The sequence below is a fragment of the Saccoglossus kowalevskii genome, chromosome 3, assembly GCF_978046115.1.
Source record: "Saccoglossus kowalevskii chromosome 3, keSacKowa6.1, whole genome shotgun sequence".
Taxonomy (NCBI): domain Eukaryota; kingdom Metazoa; phylum Hemichordata; class Enteropneusta; family Harrimaniidae; genus Saccoglossus; species Saccoglossus kowalevskii.
The window spans coordinates 27,064,143-27,091,860 of NC_140643.1; the positions used below are offsets into that span (position 1 = coordinate 27,064,143).

General features: G+C 37.7%; 2 protein-coding genes across 2 annotated transcripts; both read right to left on the reverse strand.

Moving 5' to 3' along the window:
• Window positions 1-5,327: 5,327 nt before the first annotated feature.
• Window positions 5,328-13,941, reverse strand: LOC102808436 (calcium-activated chloride channel regulator 4A-like). Its single transcript, XM_085497419.1, has 11 exons — window positions 13,756-13,941; window positions 13,207-13,501; window positions 11,659-11,942; window positions 10,026-10,268; window positions 8,937-9,161; window positions 8,486-8,779; window positions 7,823-8,068; window positions 7,439-7,715; window positions 7,123-7,299; window positions 6,467-6,700; window positions 5,328-5,788 (listed from the first exon to the last, which is right to left on the reverse strand). The coding sequence occupies exons 1-11, from the start codon at window positions 13,939-13,941 to the stop codon at window positions 5,328-5,330; spliced, it is 2,922 nt and encodes a 973-aa protein (XP_085353545.1).
• Window positions 13,942-18,500: 4,559 nt separating this feature from the next.
• Window positions 18,501-27,506, reverse strand: LOC102808326 (calcium-activated chloride channel regulator 1-like). Its single transcript, XM_085497420.1, has 11 exons — window positions 27,327-27,506; window positions 25,607-25,901; window positions 25,016-25,302; window positions 22,021-22,269; window positions 21,653-21,877; window positions 21,179-21,475; window positions 20,751-20,978; window positions 20,241-20,508; window positions 19,972-20,145; window positions 19,640-19,855; window positions 18,501-19,119 (listed from the first exon to the last, which is right to left on the reverse strand). Exons 1-11 carry the CDS (start codon window positions 27,504-27,506, stop codon window positions 18,593-18,595), a joined length of 2,946 nt encoding a protein of 981 aa, XP_085353546.1. The 3' UTR covers window positions 18,501-18,592.
• Between the last annotated feature and the right edge of the window lie 212 nt (window positions 27,507-27,718).

Sequence of the window (27,718 nt, forward strand, 5' to 3'; positions counted from 1 at the left end):
GGTGATATCCTGTGTTCCGGTTAACGCCCTCTCACGACTCATTCGTTTGTTTCTGCGAACTCGTGGGCGGATGTCACGCTAGTGTTATCTGTAGTTGAGCCCACGCTGCCGAGCTTAATCCATAAAAGGTATAGTCTTGTTTACTTTATTGACACCCGTGATGAATTCTATCCATATTAGACCATGTTCATGATTGTCATCTAAATGTATAATCAGCACGTGTTATGAGTCACCTTACGAAGTGGGTTGTAGTGAGTGTCACGTGTACAACCAAATTTTAATTTAGCTTTGCTCATGCTATTTTTCCAGTCAGTAGTATAGATAGGCCGTCGGTTTTATGACTGTTCTTTCGATATGAAATGGGAATGTCATTTACTTACAAAATGTTGATTTTGTTTCATGAAAAAGCATACCGGTCATATGAATTGAAGGTTATAGTTATAGTTAGCAAATCATGATGTCTGTCGGCCGTCATCATTTAGCTAGTTTTGTGTGAGCTCATCTATGCAAATACTAGTACTTGGTAGATATGTACCATCGGTAGACATCTCTTAGATTTGATCACTTTGGTATGATATTTTAAGACTAATTTTGATGATTATTTTTTTTTTATTTTGGATGAAAAACGCAAGTCCTCCTAATATTTGTCAAGTTTATGCTATATGTTCTTTAATTGTAATTAATTGTTTGATAAAAATAAAATGATCGACTTCGAGTAGGGTTAATTAATATTTGTATGAAGGTACCTTTCAGATTTGTGAAAGAATAAAAACGAAAAAATACGGTAAAAAAGTGATTGTGATTGAAAAACATGAAGGAATACACACAAATGTTTCCGTTTACAATTTCCCAGACCAATATTACATGATAACAAAACACGTATGAGCATTGCATGAATATTCGGGGCGCCAAATGTCCCGTTTCATGGACCTCAAAAATTCGTTCACTTTGTGTCAAACCTTCAAATTTCACATGCAGGTACCTCCAATGAATTTATCTTACGTTTGTTCATTTATTTAGTCTAAAAAAATAAACCAGGTGATTTTCTAGCATGTGCACCAAACCTGATAGTTTACACCTAGTTATTTTCAGCCGTCCCTTGCATGATATTTCCTTACCGAGCCCCGACGTTCAAAGTGTCCACTATCTGCCCTTTGCAACATTTCCAAAGGGCAAGGCTATGATAGTTTTCCTATGTTTTGCTAATACAGTATTGTTGGCAATATAAAATATGGAATAATCATTAACCCAATACTACAGTACCAGCGAAAAACCCGGAGGTTATATAATATCAACGAAATTTATATCTCTGAGATTTGACTCTGAACATTAGAATAAGTAAGGCCTCCTGGGTGGCCATGGCTTGACAGATCGAACTAGAGGGGTACGTCATGCTTGCAACTTGAACAATTTGACTACAGGAACGTGATTCGCCAGTTTAGTTGACAAGAAATCAAACCATAATTGGTTCCGGGTATATTGCAGGTCGCTGTTAGCTGTCGCTGTTAGCACATGTTGATAAAGTATTTCCTTTATGTTGGTTGCAATAACAAATAGAGACGATTTGTGATTAAAGTTTCGTCCTAATTCAATACACTCTATACTCAAGTATACCCGAATCGGACAAATAGATATTCATACAGAATTCTCTCCATAAATGTTATATTTGAATGACTTCAAAAGATGAGATCATAAAATAAAGATAAATAACTTTATAAATACATGCAACTCATTTCGATCAAGAAATGACAATGCTGTCTGGCGTGTAACATTTGCTTTATCCACAGTCCCGGGATAGAGGGACTGTGCTTTATCACATCACCTACTTTCTTCCCTTTTTAGGTATTAGTTATCACAACTAATCCTTGTTATTATTGTTATTAACTGATGTAAACATCGTATTTCTAAGGATGCAATTATAATAGAGTTTCTACAACAAGAACACACAGGAAACATTTATATCACCAAGAGTGACTTGCATCAGGGCTATTTTCAAGCGAGAGAATACTGTGTCCATTGCAGCTGTAATCGAAAATGGCCTAGGATGTCAGTCATTGTGTGTCACTGTACTTCTGGATATACCCGGCACGATACGGCATCATACCACCAAAGCGTGACTATGTTTACATATCTTGGAGCGGCACAGCATGGAAGGTACTACCATGGGCACAGTAACGGCAAAACCACCGGTGCACAACTTGTCTTTCTGCCAATCAAATGTAAAATCAAACAAACACGGTGGCGCAATTATTTTCTTAAAGCTTTAAGGATGCTGTACATGTTTTTTTGCTTTGAAACCCAAAATTCTGTCATGATCAAGCGTATATATATATATATATATATATATATATATATATATATATATATATATATATATATATATATATATATATATATATATATATATATATATATATATATATATATATATATATATATATATATATATATATATACATACTCTACTTGATCAGACAACATTGTTATGTGCAACTAATAATTGAACTTGAAAGCAGTCTGGATTGGCCAACGTGTAACGTAATACTGTATAAGCCTCAAGGAGTCTAATTACCAGTATAACATTTAATACTACATGGTTTGCTACACAGTTTACTAAGTATAAATACATGGGTTGCATTCACCAGTTTCCAGCCACCATTCACCGGAACATGTCAGACTGTTTAGTTTCCTAGCTTCTGTCATTCATTCTTACTTTATTTTCAGAATGTGTTGCTATGCGTGTAGTTTAGAATAATATTAATTTATAAATAAACCACGGTTTAGTAACCGTGCTTTAAACCACCATGTCACCGACCATTGTTGCACTCCCTCTTATCATGATATGTAGAAAACCTACGGTTCATGATGAACTATTCCTATTATAAACCTGTAATCGAAATTGTAAGAAACTCCTATAACAGAATAAGTGGCTTCGAATGATTACAACAATACAACGTATATTTGATTTAGTGATTAAACTCCACGACCTTCAGTGTAGGCAATCTCCAGTGCTCCAATATTTCCAGACTGTATACTAATTTTATAACTTTTTATAAATTTTATATATTTTTTTTCATATTTACGGAGATCACAATAATCAGCGGGGAGGTGTTATGCATATATTACAACGTGGAAAAGTTACTTTAATGCAGCCTGGGCACACACGTTGGCGAAGTTTAACATAGTTATCTTTGCGTCATAATTATGACTTATTGTGCCACATTCACACACACACACACACACACACACACACACACTATAAAAATGGTTGACCAGCTCCAGTTGTGGGACGCTTCACGCTAATTGATGTATCCGTCCCGTTACCTTCACTTTATTCAACGTCACAGGTCATGTGACACGCAAGTACAAATGTGAGCCAACCGCAAACAGTTTGGATATGTTTTGTCATTGCTATTTTGTTATTGAAAAGACAAAACTCAAATTGTACCACAAAACATATGGTTGGCGTTCTTTTAGCAAATACGCCCTTTTTGTGAAGTAAACTTCAACTCTATTCGTCAGTCAATATCAATGTTTTTAAAGAGATATCTGAAATCTCATCTGTTTAGAAGACAGTTCTTCATTTAATTTCGATTTTAATGGTAATGTTATTTTTAAAGAGCTTTGGAAACTTGTTATTTTAATTTTTTATAATACTATTTTTCTCCTAATGAGATTTGTGTTCATGTTTTGTACAGCGGTATGTCACGCAGTGAACATCGCTTATTAAAGGTTATTATTATTATTATTATTATTATTATTATTGTCATCATATCGATATCGACTAAATTAATCATTATAGGCTGGAACATATTCTTATTTCATTTTGTTTACAGTGAATCCTATATTTATTGGAAAGTGCTTTTCGTGTTTTCACCATTTAGGTAGCCACTTTTTTATATGATTTATTTAAACTACTATGAATCAATTCAGTCACAGTGGTACTATACTAGACTGATCATGAAATCCAGCCACTCCAAGTACATCCAAGGATAGCCTTGGAAATCCTGGTGTGACTCGCTCTGTAACTACATAGTAGACAGCACATACTTCGGTGCCATCACTCATTGACTGCTCTAGCCTAGGGTGCCTTCATATTGCCATCACTCATTGACTTCTCTCGCCTAGGTTGCCCTTATATTGCCATCACGTGACGTTTCTTTCCAGGTACATTAATCACCAAACCAAGTCGAATGCACGCGTGGTCATGCCCCCGATACAAGATAATGAATCAAATAGATCGATATATAAATCACATGTACATGACATCAGAACGTTACATACTATCGGCATACGTGTGTGCACACCTGAGTACTCCTAGCTCCTTGCTGATTCACTATTATTCGTAAAAAGTTACACGATTAAACATCGCGACGGGTTCTAGGCTCGAGGTAGATCGGAAATGTCCAACGAATGCAACTACATTATAAGATTTATTAATATGTTCAGAGTTTAATAAAGCTTAAAATTGTAGGGTCATTAATTTGTGATCCTGAGCACATATTCGGGACATCGCAGAGCGCCCTGGCTCATTTGCATAACAGATCGTCATTGGCCAAGATAAGCTTGGGGGAATTAGAAACGGTAAAATCCGCATATACGAGTTTAACACGAAACCCCATTTTGGCCAGGGTCTAAAACTATGCGTACATAAGTAAAAAAAAAAACAATTATCACAAAAATATTTCGCATAGACTTCGAAGAATGTAGGTCACATCCCCATATTGCGTGCAAGAACAGTGACCATTCAGATTTGACGGCCAGGGAACATGAATGGCACGGATCTTAGGCAATTATATACAGCTTAACTTTGCACAAACTGGACTAAGTATATTGTCGACATATTCAAACCCACATCTACGATCAAATAATACAATCATTTGCGATTATTAGTACTATTTCGAGCTGAAATGCGTTTGAACGGTTTAACCTGTAAACCAAAAAGCAACGAACGCGTCAATTTGGCTATGATTGGTTGAAATAGTGGGCGTTGTCTACCATCTACACATTATACATTATGTCACTAGCTCACCAGCTGTTATTATGTGATTTATTGAATTCTCTCATATAAATATATCTGTGACACGAAACTTGTGTTGAAAAATAAAGAAGTTCGATTACTGATTATTGGTTATTTATTTGACAATGAAACATATATATAATGTCGTTAATTAAGCGTATTCTGATCGTTTACGCCAATAAACGTGTTGATGATTTCCCCTTTATTGACGAGCTATAAAACTGATAAATAGAAACACGCCTCTCTCGCATAAACACCCACGTGATTCACCCTTCTGGCATGCTGAGTCAAATTTCGGATATGTTATTTAAGGAGTCGCTGTGCCACGAGTTACAGTGTCATTTTCTTCAAACGGACGAACTCTATTTTTGCTTCTGCTTTTCCTGTTAATCACGTAAGCAACAACGAAGATAACAATCGAAAGTATTGCCGCACAGAGAACAGAAAGCAAAACAATGTGCCACACGTCTAGCTTTGCCGAGGAATTAGGTACAGGTTCACGGGCGATCGCTGCAGCTGACACCGATGCGAAGTTTGATGTGACGGACCGGCTTCCAACCTCGTCAACAGCCACAATAGCGAAGTAATATGTTCTATTTATGCTGTTGCTATTTGGCATTAGAATAGTGACAGTCTCAGGGGAGCCTGCTGGAAGTGGTGATAAGAGAGTTCCGTCGGTTAAATTAGATTCCTGTATCTGTAAACACTCGCCAAAGACTGAAAATAGTTCCGCAAACGTCGTACTCATACGAAGATCATAGTATGCCGCTGAGAAAGAAAAAAGAACGTAAAGACGAATGTATTTAATATACCGTCAATAGTGGCGCTATTCACATCACGGCTGCAAGTACTGTAAAATGGCTAATTTTCACTGGGTTTAAATTTCGCTGATTTATCATTTCAGGCATATTCAGAGGGTTTTAAATTCACGGTTTCGTCATTTGGATAATGTGTTCTATGCTAAATTTTACATATTCACTGTGTTTTAATTTAGCGCATTTTTCCAGTCAGCGAAATAAGCTAAATTAAAACCCAGTGAATAATTACCCCCTTTACCCCCTTTACAGTATGCTTTTAACATGACCCACTTCAGAACAAGAAAACATTCTAATACGGCGGAATACATGAGCACAATTTATACTTCATTTATATCTCAATCAGTATTCTCGGGCGGAAATCCGGGGATTTTCAACGCCTGGCAACGATCATCGGTCAAAATGAAAGCCGACAACTCTCAACGACAGCGGTACTCTGGCCTAGTTGTCGAGACTCTCCTGAACAATGTAACAAGACTACCCATACATTTGCAACATATATAAATTTGGTATATATACATTGTCTAAGCAACACAGTACTTTTTGTGACGTGGGTGCGCCCCGAGAATATGCGATTCAACTACAGTTTGCGATTGACACTGTAATGTTAGCGCTTCAAGGTATAACTCACCAGTTCCTTTGTCCATGTCATCACCCGTTGCCGTCCAACCTAATTGGACCACACCGGTGAGAGTAAAATTTACAATTCTAAGGTCCGTAATTCTAGAGGGCGCGAATCCATCTTTCTGGAGATCTTCCTCCGTTATAACAATACTGTCGTCAATTTGTATGACGCCACCCGATGCACTACGGTCGAAATCTCCTATAGGTGTTGGGGGTTCAGTGGACCTGGACGGTATCACAGCTACGGATATGAAAATAAGGAGTGCATATGTATTTATAAATTCAACTTCGCATCGTGTTGACAGTGATGAACATTATATTGATCATCGAGCTAATACTTTTGAAAAACTTCCTAAAGTATTGGTTTTTGCGATAGATGGTTGACCATTCACTGTGAGATCTCACTTAATGCGTGGAGAGCACGGAACTAAACGCTTGCCGCAAAAATCGACTGATTTGAGTTAAACTTATATTTATAGTTGAATGTTGAAATGCCGATGATCTTTGAAAAGGAAATATGGCTTTAAAATGTCCTTTTACTTAAATGAAGTTCACAAAAAATATTAAGCGTGGACCCCCATATGTATGAAATGAATATTCACTATGTCGTTATATTCTACCGCAGGAATCGGTGTGCCGTCATCGAACTCCAATGCAACTTACTGGAATTTGTTGGTAAAGCTCCGCTCCCGTAGGTGAATGACTGAATGCCAGCTCCACCGTGTAAGTCACTGGCTTCAACTGTAACTGTATACCGGCATGCTACGATACAATCGTCAGTTTTCACAAAGTCTAAGAAATACGCCGAGTATACGCCATCGTCTTTGGTGATATCGGCACCTAAAAATAACAAAATCCCTCTGTTCAACGATATATTATAAACTCGAAGTGAGTATGAATTCATTGTATTTGGACTTGCAGTCGCACTTTCAGTCTTGTGCAAATGGCAGTTAACGGCATTTACGGATGGTAATCTTACCCATTCCATTATCCATCAATTGCATGGTTACGTCATCGTTACTTCCTGGTCTTTCAACAACGGCTACCACATTTGCACGTGTTACTGCCGAGTGGCCTTTTCGTAACTCTGCATAAATTACCGTTTTTGGCGGTGTTTCAGTAATGACGGGAGTGCCAACTGTCGACGTGAGCTTCATTGGACCCTCCTTGACGTCTGCGGCCTTTGATTCTACAGAAACCTCTACTGGTATAACATCTTGGTAACTGTTTTGAATAAGATATGTCCATCTACCAGTCTGTAATGAATTACGTTGTTGCGTTATGTCTATATCAGTAATCGTACTAGATGGATAATTAACAAAAAACCACGTGTTATATATTTCGACGTGTACATTTCGCTTACCTCAATGTGTCCTGGCATACTTATTGTTACGGTTCTGGTTCTGTGCTCATATCTATATTCTGGTGAATCCTTGTCGATAAGCACGCTTCCCGATGGCGACGTTAGCTCAACAGTCAGCACATTTCTCGGTGCACTAAACTCTCGGATGAAGAAGAAAAAAATGCTTTCTGAGCCGATGGTCGAGTCAATGTTAGTGTAATCTTGTACTGTTCCCATAGCAGGTGCTAATTCAATTTTACTTGTTATCTGTAGAAACGTACAATTGTATAAGTGTACATTAGTAACAATTTAAAGGTTGTCATACAAAACAAGAAAACAATTTAAATAATGTCGGGTACTGGCAGTAACTCATAAACCATTCTTGCACCGACTTATCAAACATGTCGAATTCCTGCATAATTCAGTGTGAACCGACGAGACCCATGTGTATTTATTTGTTCCCAGAAAGCTGACATGCAGACACATTTCAAGACGAAGTGAGAACATACTAGTTTCATTGACCGAGGTTTGTAGACCCATGCTGGTAATAATACGCCAAACGCGCGAAAACACTAGTTTGAGAAATGTATTTGATTTTGGTATTAAATTAACCGTCGTGATATTTGACCGTTATTGCGGGCCATTACATAACAGAAGATGCCACAAGTGTATGCCACAACCTACCTGCACCGGCGCTCGATTGTCGCTTAGTTCCCTGTCAACGACACTTGTAAAGAATGCATCATGTAGTGCCGTTGAGTTGGATGATTCAGGACTGTAATATGCTCTGCCACCGGTGATCTCAGAAATTATAGTAAGTTGTGCGTCAGCCTGCTTGCTGAATGCCAATGTATCCACCACAATTCCCGCTTCCACGACAATGTCCATAACATCTCTAATATACGGTTTTTCGTTTTCTTGGCCATCGGTGATGACAAATAATACCCCTCCTTTCGTGGTATTATATTCCAAGAGAACCTAAAAACAAAGGAAAGTATCCCTTTATTAGTGTTCGTGGATGCCTTCCAACCATATATACCATTATTACCGTGCATTATAGCACAAATATAAACCATAATTGTGATACAGATGAAAGCTGTCCGGTTTTAAACGTAACGACCATAATCCGAATTACCTGAATGCCGTCCAGTATACCACATCCAATACAGGTATTGCCATTGGCCCATTTGGGCAGCAAATCTATAAGATCTCCCCTTATTTGATCGTCGGTCAGCTGGGTCAAGTTGGTCGTAATCCTCGACCATGTACTGAATTCCACCATGCCCAACCAACTACCCATAGGTAACGTATGGCGAATATATCGCGTAGCAGCCTGCACCAACAGATTCAGTCTGTCATTCTGTGTGTGAGGTGAATACAATGATAGCTGCATTTTATTTAATATGGGTTTGAAATCAGTATGTGTGCAATTGAAGCGGTTAACAACGATCAGCCCTTTATAACCACGATCAACCCTTTATAATCACAATCAACACTTTATAATAATGATCAACCCTTTATAACAATGATCAACCCTTTATAACCACGATCAACCTTTATAACAACGATCAACCCTTTATAACCACGATCAACCCTTTATAACAATGATCAACCCTTTATAACAATGATCAACCCTTTATAACAACGATCAACCCTTAATAACCACGATCAACTCTTTATAACAATGATCAACCCTTTATAACAATGATCAACCCTTTATAACAACGATCAACCCTTTATAACCACGATCAACCCTTTATAACCACGATCAACCCTTTATAACCACGATCGACCTTTATAACGATCAACCCTTTATAACCACGATCAACCCTTTATAACAATGATCAACCCTTTATAACAACGATCAACCCTTAATAACCATGATCAACCCTTTATAACAACGATCAACCCTTTATAACAATGATCAACCCTTTATAACCACGATCAACCTTTATAACAACGATCAACCCTTTATAACCACGATCAACCCTTAATAACCACGATCAACCCTTTATAACAACGATCAATGTTGAACTGAGTATAACACACGTATTGCTAGGTACATTATACTCAACAGCGACGATTTATAGTGAAATGCAGTATTACGAGTTTATCGCCAGATATCACTCGTTCATAGAGCTGGTTGATAGAGTGTCGTCATGGACTAGATTTAACAAACACAGACTAGATTACAAGCTATTCGTTGTATTTACAATCTACTTACCAAGAACATGCTGCCGGACACGTCCATGATCAACACAGCACGTCTGTCACGTGATTTTACCAATTTAAATACTGGCAACGTGTCTCCGTCATCTAGTGGCGAATTGTTGGCGAAATCATTATGCTCTTGCATGACCTCCCAACTGCTTCGGTGACCGCATTGCTTGTTTTGTTGGTTGTTTGCAAGTCGGTTGTGTCTGGCATCTGGGTCTCCGTCAGGATCATCATGACAGAATCCAATCACCTGTGAATGATAGGAAAGTCCAAATATCAATATTGTTTTAACAAACTGAAAGTGTCGTCGAATATATAATTTGAATATATGATTTTACCGATTTTAATTTTTCTCTTCATTTTTAATATTAATTCGAACACATAATAATAGTTTAATTGACATTTGAGCTAAAGTGTAATATAGTTAGAAGCTTGTAACACACTCCCATTGTGGTAAATGAATACGACCAAAACACATTGACTTTCAATTTTGATAAACAAAAGCATTCAAACGGCACCCTTACACTGTCATACCAAGGGCGGTAGGCAAAAGTGCCTGGGTTAATATAATACTAGGAATAATACATGAATATTTTCCTTATTGGATAAAGTAAGTTATTAGTAACAATCTAGAAATGATAAAACAGTACTACGACCTTTGCCGTGGTGACATGTTTTGACTCGAACTCATGTATTGGCTTTGCGCCTCAGACTCTGAGTTTTAGAAAACGTACGTCGAGCTACATGGCCGCGCGCTTTTTGAAAATGTTCGATTGTAAGACGCTTACACCCCCGCTTTTCATAATAATAGACGGGGTCGAATCAATGGCGGTAGGCAAAAATGTAAGATAAGCCAGGATTAATGACAATTTTTAAATGTTGACGATTTATTTGAATAATGACAATAAACTAGTCTCTTATTTAGTTTTATGCTGCATTCAAGATGGCGGCCCTCATATAGTAAATATCGTATTTATTTTATTATCACGTGTGCGCCAGCTGACTGTGGTGCGATAACTCAAAAAAATAGGCTCGATCAAGCAAACATTTTGAATATGTTTATTGAAAATTTGGTTTATTTCAAAACCATCACATAAAAAATACGTACTATTTTACGCTAAAATAATGATGATGTGGTGATTTGGGACTCGACCGTCAACTACGAACACCATAAATAATGTTCGCGAACGAGAAGTCTGGTACGCGGTGTGTCCGAAAATGAAACACACTGTGTCATACCCCGTCTATATTATTGTTTCGCTAAATATGTTACGGCCGAAACCAAGGAAACGAGAAATGTGCACGCGAGCGTGAAGCCGAAAACGAAATCGTTCCATTTGGATATTTGCCAAAACGAAAAATAGCCGGTGGTAGCGCTGTTCAACACTTTTATGCCGCTAATTCATAACTCAGGGCTCGAAGGATACAACGCGTTTCAAATCTAATGTGGAATTAAATAATATAAGCGAATGGTACAGTCAGAATTGTGTAAAAATATAAGGTACATTTAGACATAGTTATTCAAATTAAATGTATTTTATTGTCCTTATTCAAATAAATCGTCAACATTTGTCATCCATCCTGGCTTATCTTACACTTGTGCCTACCGCCCTTGGTCATACGGCCATACCAGTACTCACCGATTCTAGGTAATTTGCATACGAGTAGGACGACGTCGCTTGGTTACCATCTAGGTCTGGGTAAAACGTGCACGTTGCCTCAGGCAGTACACCAGAATCGGGATGTGTGTTACATTTTGTCCACCCTTTGCTGCTATCAAGTGAAACGCCGGTAACAGATTCCGAACACCGAGTCGGTTCTGTTCGGCCATTCTCGTCAAAGTAAAAGTTTTCTTCCGGAGAGGTCGGATACTCGTCGAATAGACCCCATCTGAGATGACCCCACTCATGAACTATGACTTTCCCTGTAAAAGTAGCATAGTTTGTTAACATACAAGTTCGGGATTAGATTGTAATGTGAGATATGTAACAATTTATAACGAAAGTGACGCGCAACTGAGGCGAAGGGACTCACATTGCCACGCAAAGATGTGTAGGACCGAATACGCCGAGGTCAAATGTGGGTCTGAGACTGTATAACCACTGACGTGTACTCATTCTGATAAATATTTGACAAAAATGAATTATGAGTGTGTAAGAAATCAAAAGTAAAGTTTATAATATATATTACTTCTACCAATATTTCTATCGGACTTGAAGGGTTTAGTTATTCTTTAGACAACGTCGACATGTCACATGACCTCATTAAATCATATTATTTAAACTAAATAGAGAGATATTTATAATCACGTCCTCATTAATTAGGCACAAATACAACGAAATAGAGAGAAAATACGTGTTGTAGTATAGGCCATGTCATGTGACATTGCTAATTGTAATTACATCAATGGTTCGAAAATAAATTATATTGGTAAAGCAGCACTACGCTGGGATCACTGTAAAATCTACCATAAGTAGGTCTATAACGTCATGTCCTGCTTTTAAGCGACATATATGAACTACCTCCTTGTACGTTTTTACCTTGTATTGCCATGAACTTTGAATCTCAGGACACTTTAGTTCATTAAGCTATAAACATATTTACGTGTGATGTGCACAATGACATGTAGGCCCTCAGACTTGTTTGCGACAAGAAAAACATTTGAAGTAGGGTTCTCGTGACGGATACACTCTTTGTCCAGTGGTTGAGTGCTACTCGACTATACAGTGCAAACACTGTTAACTATATATATTCCCACAGACGGGGAATTCTCGAACGATTGTATGTTTAAAGCGTAGTTGAAAACATGTCATATGTGTCGCTTCGTTAACATAGAGACTTCGATATTTACTCCATACAAGTACATCGCGGTATACGATGAACAGTACTGTCTCGTAATTTGAAACGTGTATAGCACAGTCAATACGTCACTATTTTACGTCGAGTGCCATTCTATTTATGATTACAATTGTTTGTTGGTAATGGCTGCAATATTTTTTGTTTGTTTTTAATTCCACATTGTATTGATCCTTATGTGTTAGTTTTTTACGAAATATATAAAAAGGAGAAAAACCAAACCTTTATTTATTCACTAATATTTTGTAAAACTAAACAAAATTCTTATTCGTTCTTTCTTCTTAAGAGTGGCACATAATTTACCGTGTCTAACTGAGTGTAAATGAACGTACCTGAATCTCCCCAGAAGTATGTACTGAAATCGACATCAGTAATCCATTTTGGTGTGATATGAATATACTCTCCGGGTTTTCCACAAGGAAGAGTTTGTTTTGTGTAGGGATTGTGCGCCCATTGGGGATTCTCCTCGTCCACTAATACATTGGCAATGTCGAACGTCTCCCACGTAGCACGCTCGTAAAATGGGTTGTCACTCCATGTTTCTGGAAGGAGGATGGTGACGTCGTGAATATAAGTGTAGTGGCGACTCGCCTCGTACAAGAATTTCGAGGCATCTGTGAATATCACCTGCGGGTAGAGTAAGCATGAGCTAGAATGACGTATGACAGTATTAGCGGGAAATGGATAAAAAGCATTTACGCATTTACGTATCTGAATACATCCCCATATTTTTTATATATTTGTCTTGTTAAATTACAAAAAGATCGTTCCCACTACTGAAAATGGACAGTATTCGACAACTGTGTTGTGTTATTACTCAAGTTCAAACCTATAGTGTTATTACCAAACAAGCCACCAAGTAAATAAAAATAGGAACTTACTTGAAGCCTGTCTAATATTGCTAAGTCTTCTGGCACCCGTTCATGGATCGCTATCAACAAACCAGTATATCCGTTATTGTCCAGTTTTATGGGTGTACGTATATTGATTGCAAATGCACCGGTAGACAAAATGGTAGCAGTAATACACATGAACGCGAAAATAATTTGAAACATTTGTCCAGTCATATTAACGAATGATGATCGGACACAGCGTATATGGCGTTTTGACCATGTTCGCCTTGAGAGTGTCTATGTTATACAGCCCGTAGCCATGACAATATGGTGAAATATACCTAAACATTTATTACTTTATTATCTAGATGTGTAGATACGCACAGAGTCGTGACTAATGTTTAAAATATACGACTTTCCGTCAATAATAGGTTAATAACCGTAGCTGGTGTCCCAACGTGTGGACCTTTACCAAAAACTTGGTTGAACAAGTATTTATTCTAACTTTAAACCCGCTTCAGTATAATATATCGTGATATCATGACAATGGATTATTTCTCTCGTGTTTTTTTTTACGCGTAAACACATATGTTGTGCATCTGGCCTCATGAATGATATAACGTATATGTGTCTACATGCGACAACATATGTACACCTTATATAATGTAACACTGTAGTGGCGTGTGTACACTCAAATATGGTAGTACATTGGAATGCATCGTAGTTAGTAAATTTATTTCTGTATTAACTCTAACGTAGATATCCATTAATGTATAAACATCGTAATAACCACTGTCGTAAACAATTCGCCTACATAATACTCAGAGTCTTACTATCATAAAGCAAATCATCACATTACCAATTAAGTAATTTATTGCATAATTGTTTATGTATGCTTCTATCTTGAAGGTTAGTAATAAAAGATTGCAGTGAAGTGTTTATTTACTCAATGTCTTAGCAACGAGTATAAGAACAGAAATGTTGGCAACTGTTGTATTGTATGCTGTGATCAAAGTTATTTTCTTATCAGTACCAAAGTTCTTCATACGTTATCACAATATATGTCAGTACGTCACTGTATTGTTTATATTGGCAATGTTTCCAATTTTTGAATGAGAAAATACATACTTGAGTAACACAACATATACTTATTGATTTACAATAGCACAGTGCCCAATCAGAACAACATCGGCGCCGTGAATAAATAATTTCCAGCATTGTTGCTGTGGGAGGGGGTTCTGTAACATGCCACTTTTTGTGGATTATAAAACATGATAATTACGTAATGAAAACAGAACAAGAAGTTCAATAATCCAGTGACATTCGAGTTGATCTTAAATGGAGGTTTTAATTATTTACGGCTACGACATATTCTGTCCATTTTATCCAACTGGGACACGTTTTACAAAAAAAAAAAATCGATATAGTTACATTGTCTATATGTTCACTGACATAGATACGCTTATGTATAGTTCAGTTTGCTTCAGTAACATATGCTAATATATAAGCATCTGAGGGGATTACCTAAAATGCTCAGTTGTGTAATTTGGGCAGTTGTGTAATTGTCTAATCAAAGATAAAAATTTGCATAAATTGGCCTCGACATTTTATCTTTGGTCAGACCTCGTAGCTCAGTTTTGTTCTATACATATCAAACCCAATAGTACATACGTACAGTACATATTAGAAATCAAATTGATAAGAGCTTGACAATTTCATACATCGCTAAATAAATCTCTGATTGAACCTCGCTGCGTATTTTGTAGCGCCAACATAAGATGTAGAATCACTCAGCTTGAAATTAACATATTGGTTATCATAATTATAACTACACAGTATGGACGTTTAGAATAATTTACTTGAAAACTTAACTGACAAAAGAATCGGTGCGGGGAGGGGACAAATCATCTTAAATTTTCAAGGTATATAGTGGAGATTTGAATTCTACTTCATTGTCCTATTTATAAACAGAGACAATGGGCATACTGTCGGAAAAAAGGTATGCTGAACAAGATGTAATACTTAATGCTGGCAATATTTCAATTTGTATTGGCAGCAAGCTTGAACAGTTTATTAGTAATTCAAACAACGACCCAGTCATAATGGGAGGGATATTTAATATTTTGAAGCCCTACCACAGCTCAGTGAAACTGAGTTCTACTGTAACACTGCTGCCACGCGGTATTACACCCAGTATTAATAGGACACCAAACGAATTCTACCAAACGTTTATCATATTATTGGGAGAGATCTGTGTGAAGTATTTTCACTGCTGCCATATCTTGTACAAGAACAGATGTCACTCAGGAAAAGGTGATGCCACCAACCAAAAATACTGGCGACATGTGAGTTTGTTATGCAGTAATTATAAAATCTTCACAAAAACGCTTGCACTGCGACTGCGCGAGGTCATGGGCACTATTGTTCACCCAGACCAAACTAGGGGTATTCTACAAGGCTGCTCAATGTCAACTGCTCTCTACGTTATAGCCATTGAAGCAGTACTCCAGACAATATTCGATTGATCATACCACACAGCAATAAACAACTTATTGTAAACTTATTAATTATGCTGACGAAGTAGAACACGTAAAAACAAGATTTTAGTTCAGCTCACTAGTTACAAGTTTATAAGCGAGCGAGTAAATCTTCAAAAATCAGAAGGGCTGGTAGCTGGCGCAACAACACTTACTCTCCACTCAATATCTGTTGGGTGTTTATCTCGGGAACAGCCACATTTCTACTTATCAGACATGGGCTGAACTTGTGTCAAACGTGAAAAGATAATCAACTTTAGAAATCACTCCGTTCATAACATGTTGTATAGAGGGCGCGTCATTAATAACCTGATTTCGCTATAGTTCTTGTACTGCCTTACACCGCCTATTGATTTAGTTCTGAAGGTACAGAGAATTTTGCTTGAATTCTTTTGGCAAGGCCGACATTGGGTTGATGTCAAACACTGTATCTCCCCTTGGTAAGGGATAGGCAAAATGTTATGCACCTCCCAACGCGCATCGACTCTATGCGTCTCAGCTACATTCAAAGATACCTGTACAGCAACCACGATCATTCTTGTTTTAATAAAACAAGTACTGGGTACTGCTGATCTGTCTGATAGGATTAAAATCCGAGTCCAAACTGAGGGTATTCTTCAACTCAGTATAAAGGTTATTCATGATTCCAGCCCCTCTAAGTGGAAAGACACAGCCAACACCTATTTCAAAGGTAAGAAGAAATGCAACCATTCCCTTTCACACCAAGATTATTCAAGAGTATTCACAAGTTATGAACCAATTTCCCAGGTTTAACGATACGTGAACGGTGGAGAATACGATGTTCTATAAATATATGTCGATTGCCGGAAGGTTCAGTCCTCCAATAGGCGCTATGGCCAGAATGATTATTCCAAAATACATTCCATTAGTAGGATCACGTAATTTCATCTTAATTTGTCAACTTTTCTACACGTATCAAATTCGGTCAGGTAAATGGTGTAACGAAACAAAACAACAATTTGTTTACATAAACATGCGAGTGGAATGGCATGTAAAAACACACGTGGAGATATTGAGGGAGAGTGACGGCATAAATGGTCACGTGGTGATAAGTTACACCATGAATCATCATTAGCAGCAATGTTTGACATTTTTTAACGCCGTGCTGTTATCGGTAAGGTGGTGTCAGGACGATCCGGTAAATAAAAGACGATCCGGCCCTGGTTTGGACGTTCCGGTCCAAAACAGATTGGTCGATCCGCCCCGACTATAAAATATATTCGATATGTTCATGTCCAATGTTAATATATTAATGCACAACGAATGTATTTTCGACATTGTCCATGGAGAGAACACTTCAAGCCTCTTAAATGACGGGGTAATCTTTCAATTCACACGTTACATAATCAGTTCTTACAATAATAGAAAGGCTATTTTTCTGGCAAAGTTCTCACGATCACTAAAGCTGGACACAAAGCCACAAACGATAAATCAAAGTGTATAAATACCATAATAAGCACAGTTTCGTACCTTTGAAATTGTCTATATAAGCGTTGCGCAAAGAAAGATACAATCCCGGGATACAATATCCTCACCGAAAATGACAGTGATTTCCACCCAGACTGGAACCGCGTATGCGTTATGCCAAACTTTGGCGAATCAAAAAAAAAAATACTTGGTGTGCAAATGTATGAAATTGAGACATACATGTGCACTAACTTTAACAATCCTCCAAATTCATAATTCATATTCTATGGAATGTCACCAAAAAAAAAAGCAAATTAAATGTAAAATCCCCCCTCCTCTGAAAGAAGGCATTTTTTTGTCTGGCCTTCCTTAATATTCGAAAGTATTTTGATCAAATCGGCGTAAATTTTATTTCTTAAGTGAAATGTTGCATTGCATAAAAATAGAAAATGATATACATCTTCTATGCCATCATGACACAAATTTTATTTCCTTTGTAATTTACCTATGGTAGTTTGTTTCCTTCTAAATCCAGTGAGTTAAACCTACTCTTAACATGATATGCCATGATGATCATGGGAATTCTTAATATAATTTTCTTTTTTGGTATTTTTTTTGAAATGTTCAAAGGATTTCATGTTGTTTATTTTATCTGTAAAATGTTTCAGTTTTATTTTTTCACTGTTTATTAGTTGTTATTGCTTCTTTAATAAATAGCTAATTATTCAATACAGAGGATTGTACATATGCACATATGGACCGTGTTTATGCATACAGTGAATAGTTCAGGTAAGAAACACACATTGTGGGTGTCATTAGATGATATAGTACGGTAAGCTTCAAGATTTATTGTTAAAACGTTATTATTCTTTTGTTATTTTTTATATACGTTGTACACTCATTGTGTCGTGATGATAGTGCTATACACCTGTATTAACACACGACATCTGGAAATCTGTCGGTTGTTCTGGGGCAATGGCTGATTTGGGACGGACGCAGACATATTTAGCCATTACCAGGACACACACACTATACAACAGCAATACCACCGCCCCCACTACCGACGCCGCAACGATGATTGTTGTTGATATTGATTCCGATTCGGGTTCAGTCGGGGCTATAATATCCACGTCATCCGCAGTAGTAATGAAATAGCTTTCTGTTGTAAAATCATCGTCGCTTCGCGTAGAAACCACTATGGCCGTAGATATAATATTGGAAGGAGCAGCTGTATTATTAGCAGCGTCGAATGCACGGATTGCGAAGAAATATGTTATGTTTTCATAGGTAGCTGGCAGTTGTACCGTTACTGTCTCCGTCGTACCGAATGGGCTTGGCGATGACAGGGTGCCCTCAATGACATGGTTATCGGTTAACTCTTCGCCGGTTATAAACTCGCGTGAAAACGTGACGAAGTTTCTACTGTATCTCAGGTCATAACCATCAGCTGAAATAACAAATATATTTGTATTTAACCAATCAGAATGACGTAGTGAGATGCCGTGGCAATGCGCTCAAATTATGTGTTGCGTTTTTACGTACAAATAGTTTGTAATTTGTGCATTACAGCATATTATTATACTACATTATAGTATTATATGGTAAATACTCGCCGTGTGTAAGTTTACGAACTGTGTCCCGTCATTAGGTTATATATACATGTTCATGGGCACTCTTCCGAAACAGACAAACTACTATTTGCTTTGTTATCATGTATATTCAGTACAATTTACAGACTAAACGGAGTTTAAATATCACTTGCATAAACTTATCATTTTTTTTAAATTACTTCTTTATTGTGAATGATCTAGATTATTGTTAGATTATCACATTGTCAATAAGCCTTAACAATCTAGTACACATAGATTTTGCTTAATATGCCATTCAAAGATATTATAGCTTAATATTTCAGTAATTTGTAACGCAATTTCCCAAAAATGTTATAATCGATTCTAATAATTATTTACCTGTCCCTTTGTCTAAATCATTTCCAGGTGCCGTCCATTCTAATGTAACAGTCTGGTCATCATACGATGTCCCAGTGACTCGTAGATCGGCAATTCTTGATGGTGGGAATTCATCATCATCACTGACAGTTACTGGAGCTTGGATTGCACCACCAGTATCCACACGATCGAAATCATCAATAGGGACCGTAATATTGCTTTCTTCTTTTGGTCCAGCTATGAGCGAACACAACAAATTGCAAGAGCAACGTGGAATGTGCAATAAACAACACCATAAATAAATGTATTATTCAGTTATGTAAATCGGATTTTTACGGTGATACGATACTTACGTGGTCGTATTGAGAGAGCCCTCCCACTATTCGATGCTGAAATTGGTATAGATGCCAACCCATTCCGAGCTTCAACTTTTATTTTGACATTATACCTGCAATTAGGACAAGTAGCCGAGACGAATTCGACGAATTGTCGCGAGTATACACCATCATTCTTTGTAGAGTCAATTCCTTTGAGGAGAAAACAAAAACAGGAAATTGTAGACGTAATGTCATATTTAAAGATATAATGCTGTCAAACGTAATAAACCACTATGTTGCAGTACCTGATCCATTGTCATATAATTGTACTTGCACTGGTGCATGGGGTGTTGGTCTCTCCACTGTCGCGGTCACATTAGCGTGCAATATAGGACTGTAACCCTGGGTAACTTGTACATATATGGCAGCATTGGCCGGTGTATCTGTGATGAGCACGTCACTTAGTCTGGAAAAGATATGTATTGGTTCAACGCCGTCCCTAGCCTCTGACTGTATCGCCACTTCAACCGTCTGTGAGTGGGTTGAGTGTATTTCATAATACCACGTTCCTGACTATAAGGCAGACAAAGCTTTATGTTACTTAATCATATGCATGGCAACACAATATGGATCACTGACTATAGGTCTAACAATATCATACCAATTTGTGTGTATTGTTAGGTTCTGGTAGTTAGAGATAGTTACATATGCATAGTGTTAAATTGTTGAATACGTCATTACCAACACGTTCATCATTACAGAAAGACAGATAGATAAAATTAAAGATACGTTATTTGTTGTATATGGAATCATACCATAGCTATTCCAGAAATTGCAATCACAACTGATTTTTTAGTAACATCGCTTGTGTATTCCGATGAGGTATCATCGATAATATTTCCATCCGGTCTTGTAAGGATGACAGAAATGACTGAGGTGGACCAAAGGAAGAAGAAGACAGTATCTTTCCCGACTGTTGAATCGATTTCCACAGAGTTGGTGTCTTTTCGACCACCAACTATTGCAGCTTTACTAGAAACTAGCTGTTGTGGAAATAAAAGTAAGTTGATATGAAATGAACAGTCCAAAATGTTGAAGTATTGCGCTTTGTACTGTGTAACGAGTGTGAACATACTATGTTTCATGCAGATACAACTGATTAACAATATTTGACACATTATTAGTTGTACAAAATACGTTATTAATCGTGTGAAATGAACAGCAAGTTACAGATAATACGCACCTGAATTGGGACAGACTGGCTTTTTCCGAGTCGAGTTGAAATAGTTGCAGTTATTGCATCATTGAGGGCAGTAGACTGCTGGTCTTCAGATTCCCAGTTAGATAATCCACGTGTATCATTAGATAATGTGGCCAGCTTATCGTCCGCATTTGAACTAAGTGCAATAGTATCAACAGCCACACCTTTGCTGATCAAATCCGGTTTCACAGTATCAATGTAGGGGGATTCATTTTCTTGCCCGTCGGTAATGAGAAGGAGAATACCACCTCTAGCACTTTTACCACCATCTTCCAAAACCTAAAAACATTCAAAATTCAAAGTATTTATTTGCATTTTCCTTATCTTGCCTTCACATTAAAATCCATAACTTCCCTACACAATTAACATATTCATGTAGTCAATGTATTATATATACACTGCTATTTTTAAAGTCTTTCCAATGTCAACACAGCTTATGGATATTGTGATTATTACCTGTATTCCGCTCTGTAGCCCGCACCCAATACATGTTGAGCCACTGGTATACGACGGCACTAGATTGGATAAATACTCGCGTGTGTAGTTCGACCCAAGTTCTGTTAGATATGACTTGATAGTTGCTCCCGATCCAAACTCAACAATTCCAACGAAATGTCCATCTGGAACAGTGTACTTAATGAACTTGGTAGCAAGTGATTCCAAAATACCAATTCGATTATTCTGTAATGAACAGAGTCAAGATACCGTTCATTAACCAAGATTAGAAATCATTTACTTTGAAAGAATCATGTTGGATTGAGTAGCTTAGTACAATATTAATATTCAAGTGAAATGATAATTATTAATATGTCGCCATTACTCACAGAACTCATACTACCCGAAACATCGAGCACCAATACAATTCTCAGCGGGGAGGATTTTACAATAATAAAGTCTGGTGTGGTGTCCAATACATGACGTGGAGGGTTATTGCCGTCAATAAAGTCAGGTGACTGTGACATAACATCCCATGCACTCCTTTGAAAACATTTAATGTTTTGTTGATTTGGCGCCATAATGTTGTGTAAAGAAAATGGGTCGCCACTGGCGTTGCTATGGCAGAACTCTGTGACCTGTAACATGAACAAAATATTTGAAATAATTAGTTGTCGTACATTTTGCAACTGTCAAATATAGAGTTCGCAGAGTGCTTGACATACTAATTGCTGGAGACAGAACATTTTCGTATATCCGGAACACGCACGAGGGCATTTTCATTGAGCGCCAATAGAGTCAATGGTAGAATACAGTTGTATGATACCATACAATTTGTAGACGTTTTAGCATTTTAAAACCAAAAACGGAGGAAAGGTATGTCATTTATACTAGTTTTTAGTAGCACGAGGCGATTATCCAAACGTAAAGAGCAGTGACTATTACTATATTTAAGTAATAACCCTCACGCCGAAGTCGGGTATACTAATCGATATTACACAATTCATTCCATATATGCATATATGTTGTGAATTGTGTAATATCTCGTTTTTTCCTTATCGTGATCATAGCAAGTTACGAAATTCATGGAGAATGCAGAGGCACGTTGATATTTCACTCTAGTGCTATTGCTCAAAATTGCTTCAAATGTTTTGCAGTAACTTTTATCAGTGACAAGTTACCTAATTAGTATGCATTTCGAGAAACCACAGTGTGTGTGCATGCGCAGTTTGAAATGAAACATTTTTGAACGCAATAAAAACACGCGTAGACTTCAGGCTCCAACAAAAAGATGTGGTGTCGGTTGATTTGGTTTGCATTAGACATAATTTTAGAGCCTGTATTTTTTATGTGATGTTTCTAAGTTTTGTTGAGGATTAATCTGTAAAGAAATCGATGAAATTAATTAATCTGTTTGTAAAAGGGACAAAAGGGACGTTGTTGCTTCAACGATGGCCTACGGACGGCCATCGTCCGCCTGCACGGTGTTGTTCCGTTCGGACATTCCTCCCTCTACAACACCGTGCGGTAATTCTATTCATAACCGTGTATGTCACGTGGTTGCGCGATAGAAAGTTTACCGACCAATAGAAAGCTTTGTTACAATGACTGCCAGAAAGCGCCTCGACATCTAAGCCAACACAGCTACCACTGTGTGCAGCGACATTTATTCTCGGGTCAGGCATTTTCACCGCCTGGCAACCATCATGGTGAAAACAAAGGGTGTGCTTAAACCGAAGAACGAAGAATATATACGTTATGATTAAACAGTATGAACGATGAGTGCATGTAAATGTATTAAACTGTTATGATTAAACAGTATGAATATTCTGTCTTCGTTCTTTGTTTTTCGTTCTTCGGTTTAAACACACCCGACAACAAATTTTCAGAAAACGGTATTTTGGGATGGTTGTTGACACCCCCCTGAACAGTGTAACAAGATTACCTCTACATATGCAACATATTTAAATTTGGTTGTTTAGGATGTCTTCAAAGTTTGTGCTGTTTTCTCGATTTTAGCTATTTTCACCGGCTTTTCGACCGGTGTTTCACAGCAGCTCACCTGGCAGCTCGCGCAGAGCCCATATAAATACAACGGTAGAGTGGTGCGCGTCTTAAATAGCAACGTTGAGCGTCTCGTGAATTAGTTCCGCCCCGAAGATTATGATAGCTTGGCCAAGCGCGTTGAAGAAAGAAGCAATATGATTGGCTGTTGGTAAACTGATTCTAAACTGTGAGGGCATTGTCACATACACGTAGTCCTAATGAAATACTTCAAGGTGATAGTGGAGTGCTTCGCCGGAACATTCACCTTGAAAATTCAAGATGACGGACGGCTGACTTTGAAACGTTCCACCCAGATCGGACTGCGCCTTCTCGTGCCAATCCCCCCTGATATTATACCAGTATATTGACTATAAGATCATGATTGTGGCCCTTGAACATGAATAGTTATAAATGCAATATACTGAATGCACACAACACAGTTAAAATGAAATACAAACTACTTTTATTCCGCGTGAAAACGATACGTATCCACAGTGAATAGAACAGCGTAAACACAACAATTAGCATAACAAAAGATGACCTTTCTGATATTTTACTGCTCTGTCTACGCCATTTGTAATACGTGATCGTGAATCATTAAAACAATGGATTTTCAACGTTTTCATTCCGATTTGTGTATAAATTGGACTGTAATTGGCTCAATGAAAATACAGTTGTGAAATAAACCGTGTTTTCTGACTCATCATACTACTAGTAACTGTGGATATTTGACGTACATCGGTACATGGTTCAACCGAAGTTTGAGACATGGCGGGATGCGGTGGTGTATCATGTACGGTGACCGGCACGGCGCCCGGCAAGGCAACCTCAGACCCAACATTTGACCTTGATACATCCTTGATATAACAAAAGGTTTTGTGACAGTTTGCCTGACAAGTTTTGTCGTTGTTCTGAGGTAAGTTTGTTGGTGTAAGATCTGATGCTCGCAACGTTTTTGGGACACGTACATGGTATGCCTTGTCTCATCTCCGGCCGAATGAAGGACTGCATGCACGCCATCGCTCTAATAAAGTGGTTGATGTACAACCGGGACAAATCTGCAGCTTTCGAAAGCACATTTATAGTAAAAATTGCGATCATGAAACTATTTCAACAATGAATGGGTTGTATTGACTTGCAAAACAAAACAGTAAACGGTATCATCGCAGAAATTGAAGTCTGACTGATTATATTTGATTAAACAAACGTGAATGACTACATTGCACATTGATTTACTAACTCTAGTGATAAACGATTATTAATATAATATCACGAGTAATCACAATAATGTGTATCACGAACATAAGAATCTGATAAACTCACAGATGAATTACTTACAGTGTCCAAGAAATTCATGTGCATATAGGAGCCTGTTGCTTTTTGCTTATTTACATCAAGTTCAGGGAAAAACCGACACCATTTATCTGGCAAAACACCTTTTTCTGGATTAGGATTGCATTTTGTAAAGTCATCCGAATTCAATGCTATCCCCGACACATGTCTAGAACATCTCGTTGGTTCAACGTATCTGTCCTCGTTCAAGTAAAAGTGACTTTTGTCATCGGTGGCATACTCGTCAAACAATCCCCAGCGTAAATGTCCCCACTCGTGGACCAATACTTTACCTATAAACGGGAAATTAGTATTGAACAGGATTGAACATGTTAAATAAAAGTTTACGACTGTTGCCTGTGTCCTACACTCTTTATACATACTTCATATATACTTCATACTGTAGTCTTTACATAGTCTGTTGTGAACCAATACACTTCCAAGGAGAAGTCGTAATTTATAAAGCGATTAACTATTTATTAATGGTTAATTCAGTGCATGACGTATCATGTATACTTAGTTATTTAGAAATGCCAACACCTCCTTAAACACTAGTGTTGAGTGAAGTAAAATTCACACAAAATATAATCAATCTACCTGGATTCCCGTAATTGTACCAGACCCAGTCGAAATCTGATAGAAACCTTTCAGTGAAATGTATGTACTCTCCTGCCTCGCCACATGGTGCAAACTGGTTGGTGTACGGATTGTCATCATATTCTGCGTTCGGTTTATCTACAATAATATTTGCACTGTCAAATATTTCTGATGTTGCTGTGATATTCGTAATAGCATCACTCCATGTCTTAGGTACCAAGATAGTTATTTCTTTCATGTAAGCTCGATTATGGGTTGCTTGGTACATTTCACGGGATGCATTGGTGAACAATTCCTATTAAGATAAAGAAGACTAGTTCCATAATAACTTTACTATCAGTAACAGTTGCTAGTTTTGCTCGTTGAACCCTGCATTAAAGTATATTTTTTCCACAAAGTCCGCGACAATATGATGTGTTTTCACAGACAATATTAACATGTTCATCTTTGTCCATGATAACTTTGATGACCAATATGTATGTAGGATAGGAATAGGAAATTCAGAGGCTCACAGGTTAATAACACATGTGCCTCTGTTCCAGGTGCACATATTCAATGACCCTCTATTATCAGGGCCACAACTCCAATGCACTCCTACAGGGACATAACCTGTATGACTCTCTGTTATTAGGGCAACAACTCCAATGACCCTCCCGCAGGGACATAACCTGTATGACCCTCAGTTAAAAGGGCCACAACTACAATGACCCTCACATAGGGTCATAACCTGTATGAACCTTTGTTATCAGTGTAACAACTCCAATGACCCTCCCAAAGGGTCATAATCTGTATGACCCCTCTATTATCAGGGCCACAACTCCAATGACCCTCCCACAGGGTCATAACCTATATGACCCTCTGTTATCAGGGGTACAAATCCAATGACCTTTCCACAGGGTCATAACCTGTATAACCCTCTGTTATCAGGGTTACAACTCTAATGACCCTCCCACGGCGTCATAATCTGTTTGACCCTCTGTTATCAGGGCCACAACTCTAATGACCCTCACACAGGGACATACCTTGTATGACCCTCTGTTACCAGGGCCACAACTCCAATGACCCTCACACAGGGTCATAACCTGTATGACCCTCTGTTATCAGGGCACAACTCCAATGACCCTCACACAGGAACATAACCTGTGTTTTGACCCTCTTTTATCAGGTGTATATCTACCCTCACACATGATCATAACCTGTATGACACCCTGTTATCAGGGCAACAACTCCAATGATCCTCACACAGGTACATAACCTGTATGACCCTCTGTTATCAGGGCCACAGCTCCAATGACCCTCCCACATGGACATAACCTGTATGACCTTTTGTTATCAGGGGTACAACTCCAATGACCCCCCCCCCCCACAGGGTCATAACTTGTATGAACCTTTGTTTTCAGGGGTACAACTCCAATGACCCTCCCACAGGGTCATAATCTGTATGAACCTACGTTCATTTGAATATTTATACATATCAGCCTTCGGCTACTATTAAATTCAAATATGTATTTGTGATTTCTTGAAACGAATCTGAATATAACGTAGTTTTACGACTGTATATTTATTCATGCATGCTTTCTCATTGGATTGTAAAATCAGTAATATTAATGCAGACAAAACGTGTTTTTGGAGACTAGTTTGATCATTAGAAATGGTTTAGCGATATTCTCATTAAAACTCAAAATATATATAAAAATACTCAATATATGTAATAGTTTACCTTCAAGTTTTCAATCAAAATAACATTTTCCGTCACATTTTCATTGATTGCGATAAGGATGCCTTTATATCCATTGTCTTCAAGGCGAATCTCTGAGCGAGGTAGCGCTGCCTTGATGCTATTCAGGTTACAGGTGACGACCATCACCACAAATGTTGCAAAATGTCGTAGATAATGCATTGTTCTGATCTTACAATAAACAGTTGCAAGAATATGACTAATTCCTGCTTCGGAGATCTCTTATAGAACACATATATACCGGGGGGTTTACACCTAACCATGGACAATTTTCAGTTTTATAATAGTATGAATATTTATAATGAAAATGTTATATGTGTAAAGATACAAATTTCATGCTATGCTAAATAGTAATTCATTCACTTGGTGATATA

Excerpts from the sequence above, each read along its gene's own strand:
- LOC102808436 (XM_085497419.1), bottom strand. The coding sequence starts at position 13,941 with ATGACTGGACAAATGTTTCAAATTATTTTCGCGTTCATGTGTATTACT. Across the intron at positions 10,269-11,658 it reads ATGCAAATTACCTAGAATCG|GTGATTGGATTCTGTCATGA; the intron begins GTGAGTACTGGT and ends TATCATTCACAG. Across the intron at positions 7,716-7,822 it reads GTATGCCAGGACACATTGAG|ACTGGTAGATGGACATATCT; the intron begins GTAAGCGAAATG and ends AATTCATTACAG.
- LOC102808326 (XM_085497420.1), bottom strand. The coding sequence starts at position 27,506 with ATGCATTATCTACGACATTTTGCAACATTTGTGGTGATGGTCGTCACC. Across the intron at positions 25,303-25,606 it reads GTACAATTACGGGAATCCAG|GTAAAGTATTGGTCCACGAG; the intron begins GTAGATTGATTA and ends TCCCGTTTATAG. Across the intron at positions 19,120-19,639 it reads TGATTTAGACAAAGGGACAG|CTGATGGTTATGACCTGAGA; the intron begins GTAAATAATTAT and ends TTGTTATTTCAG.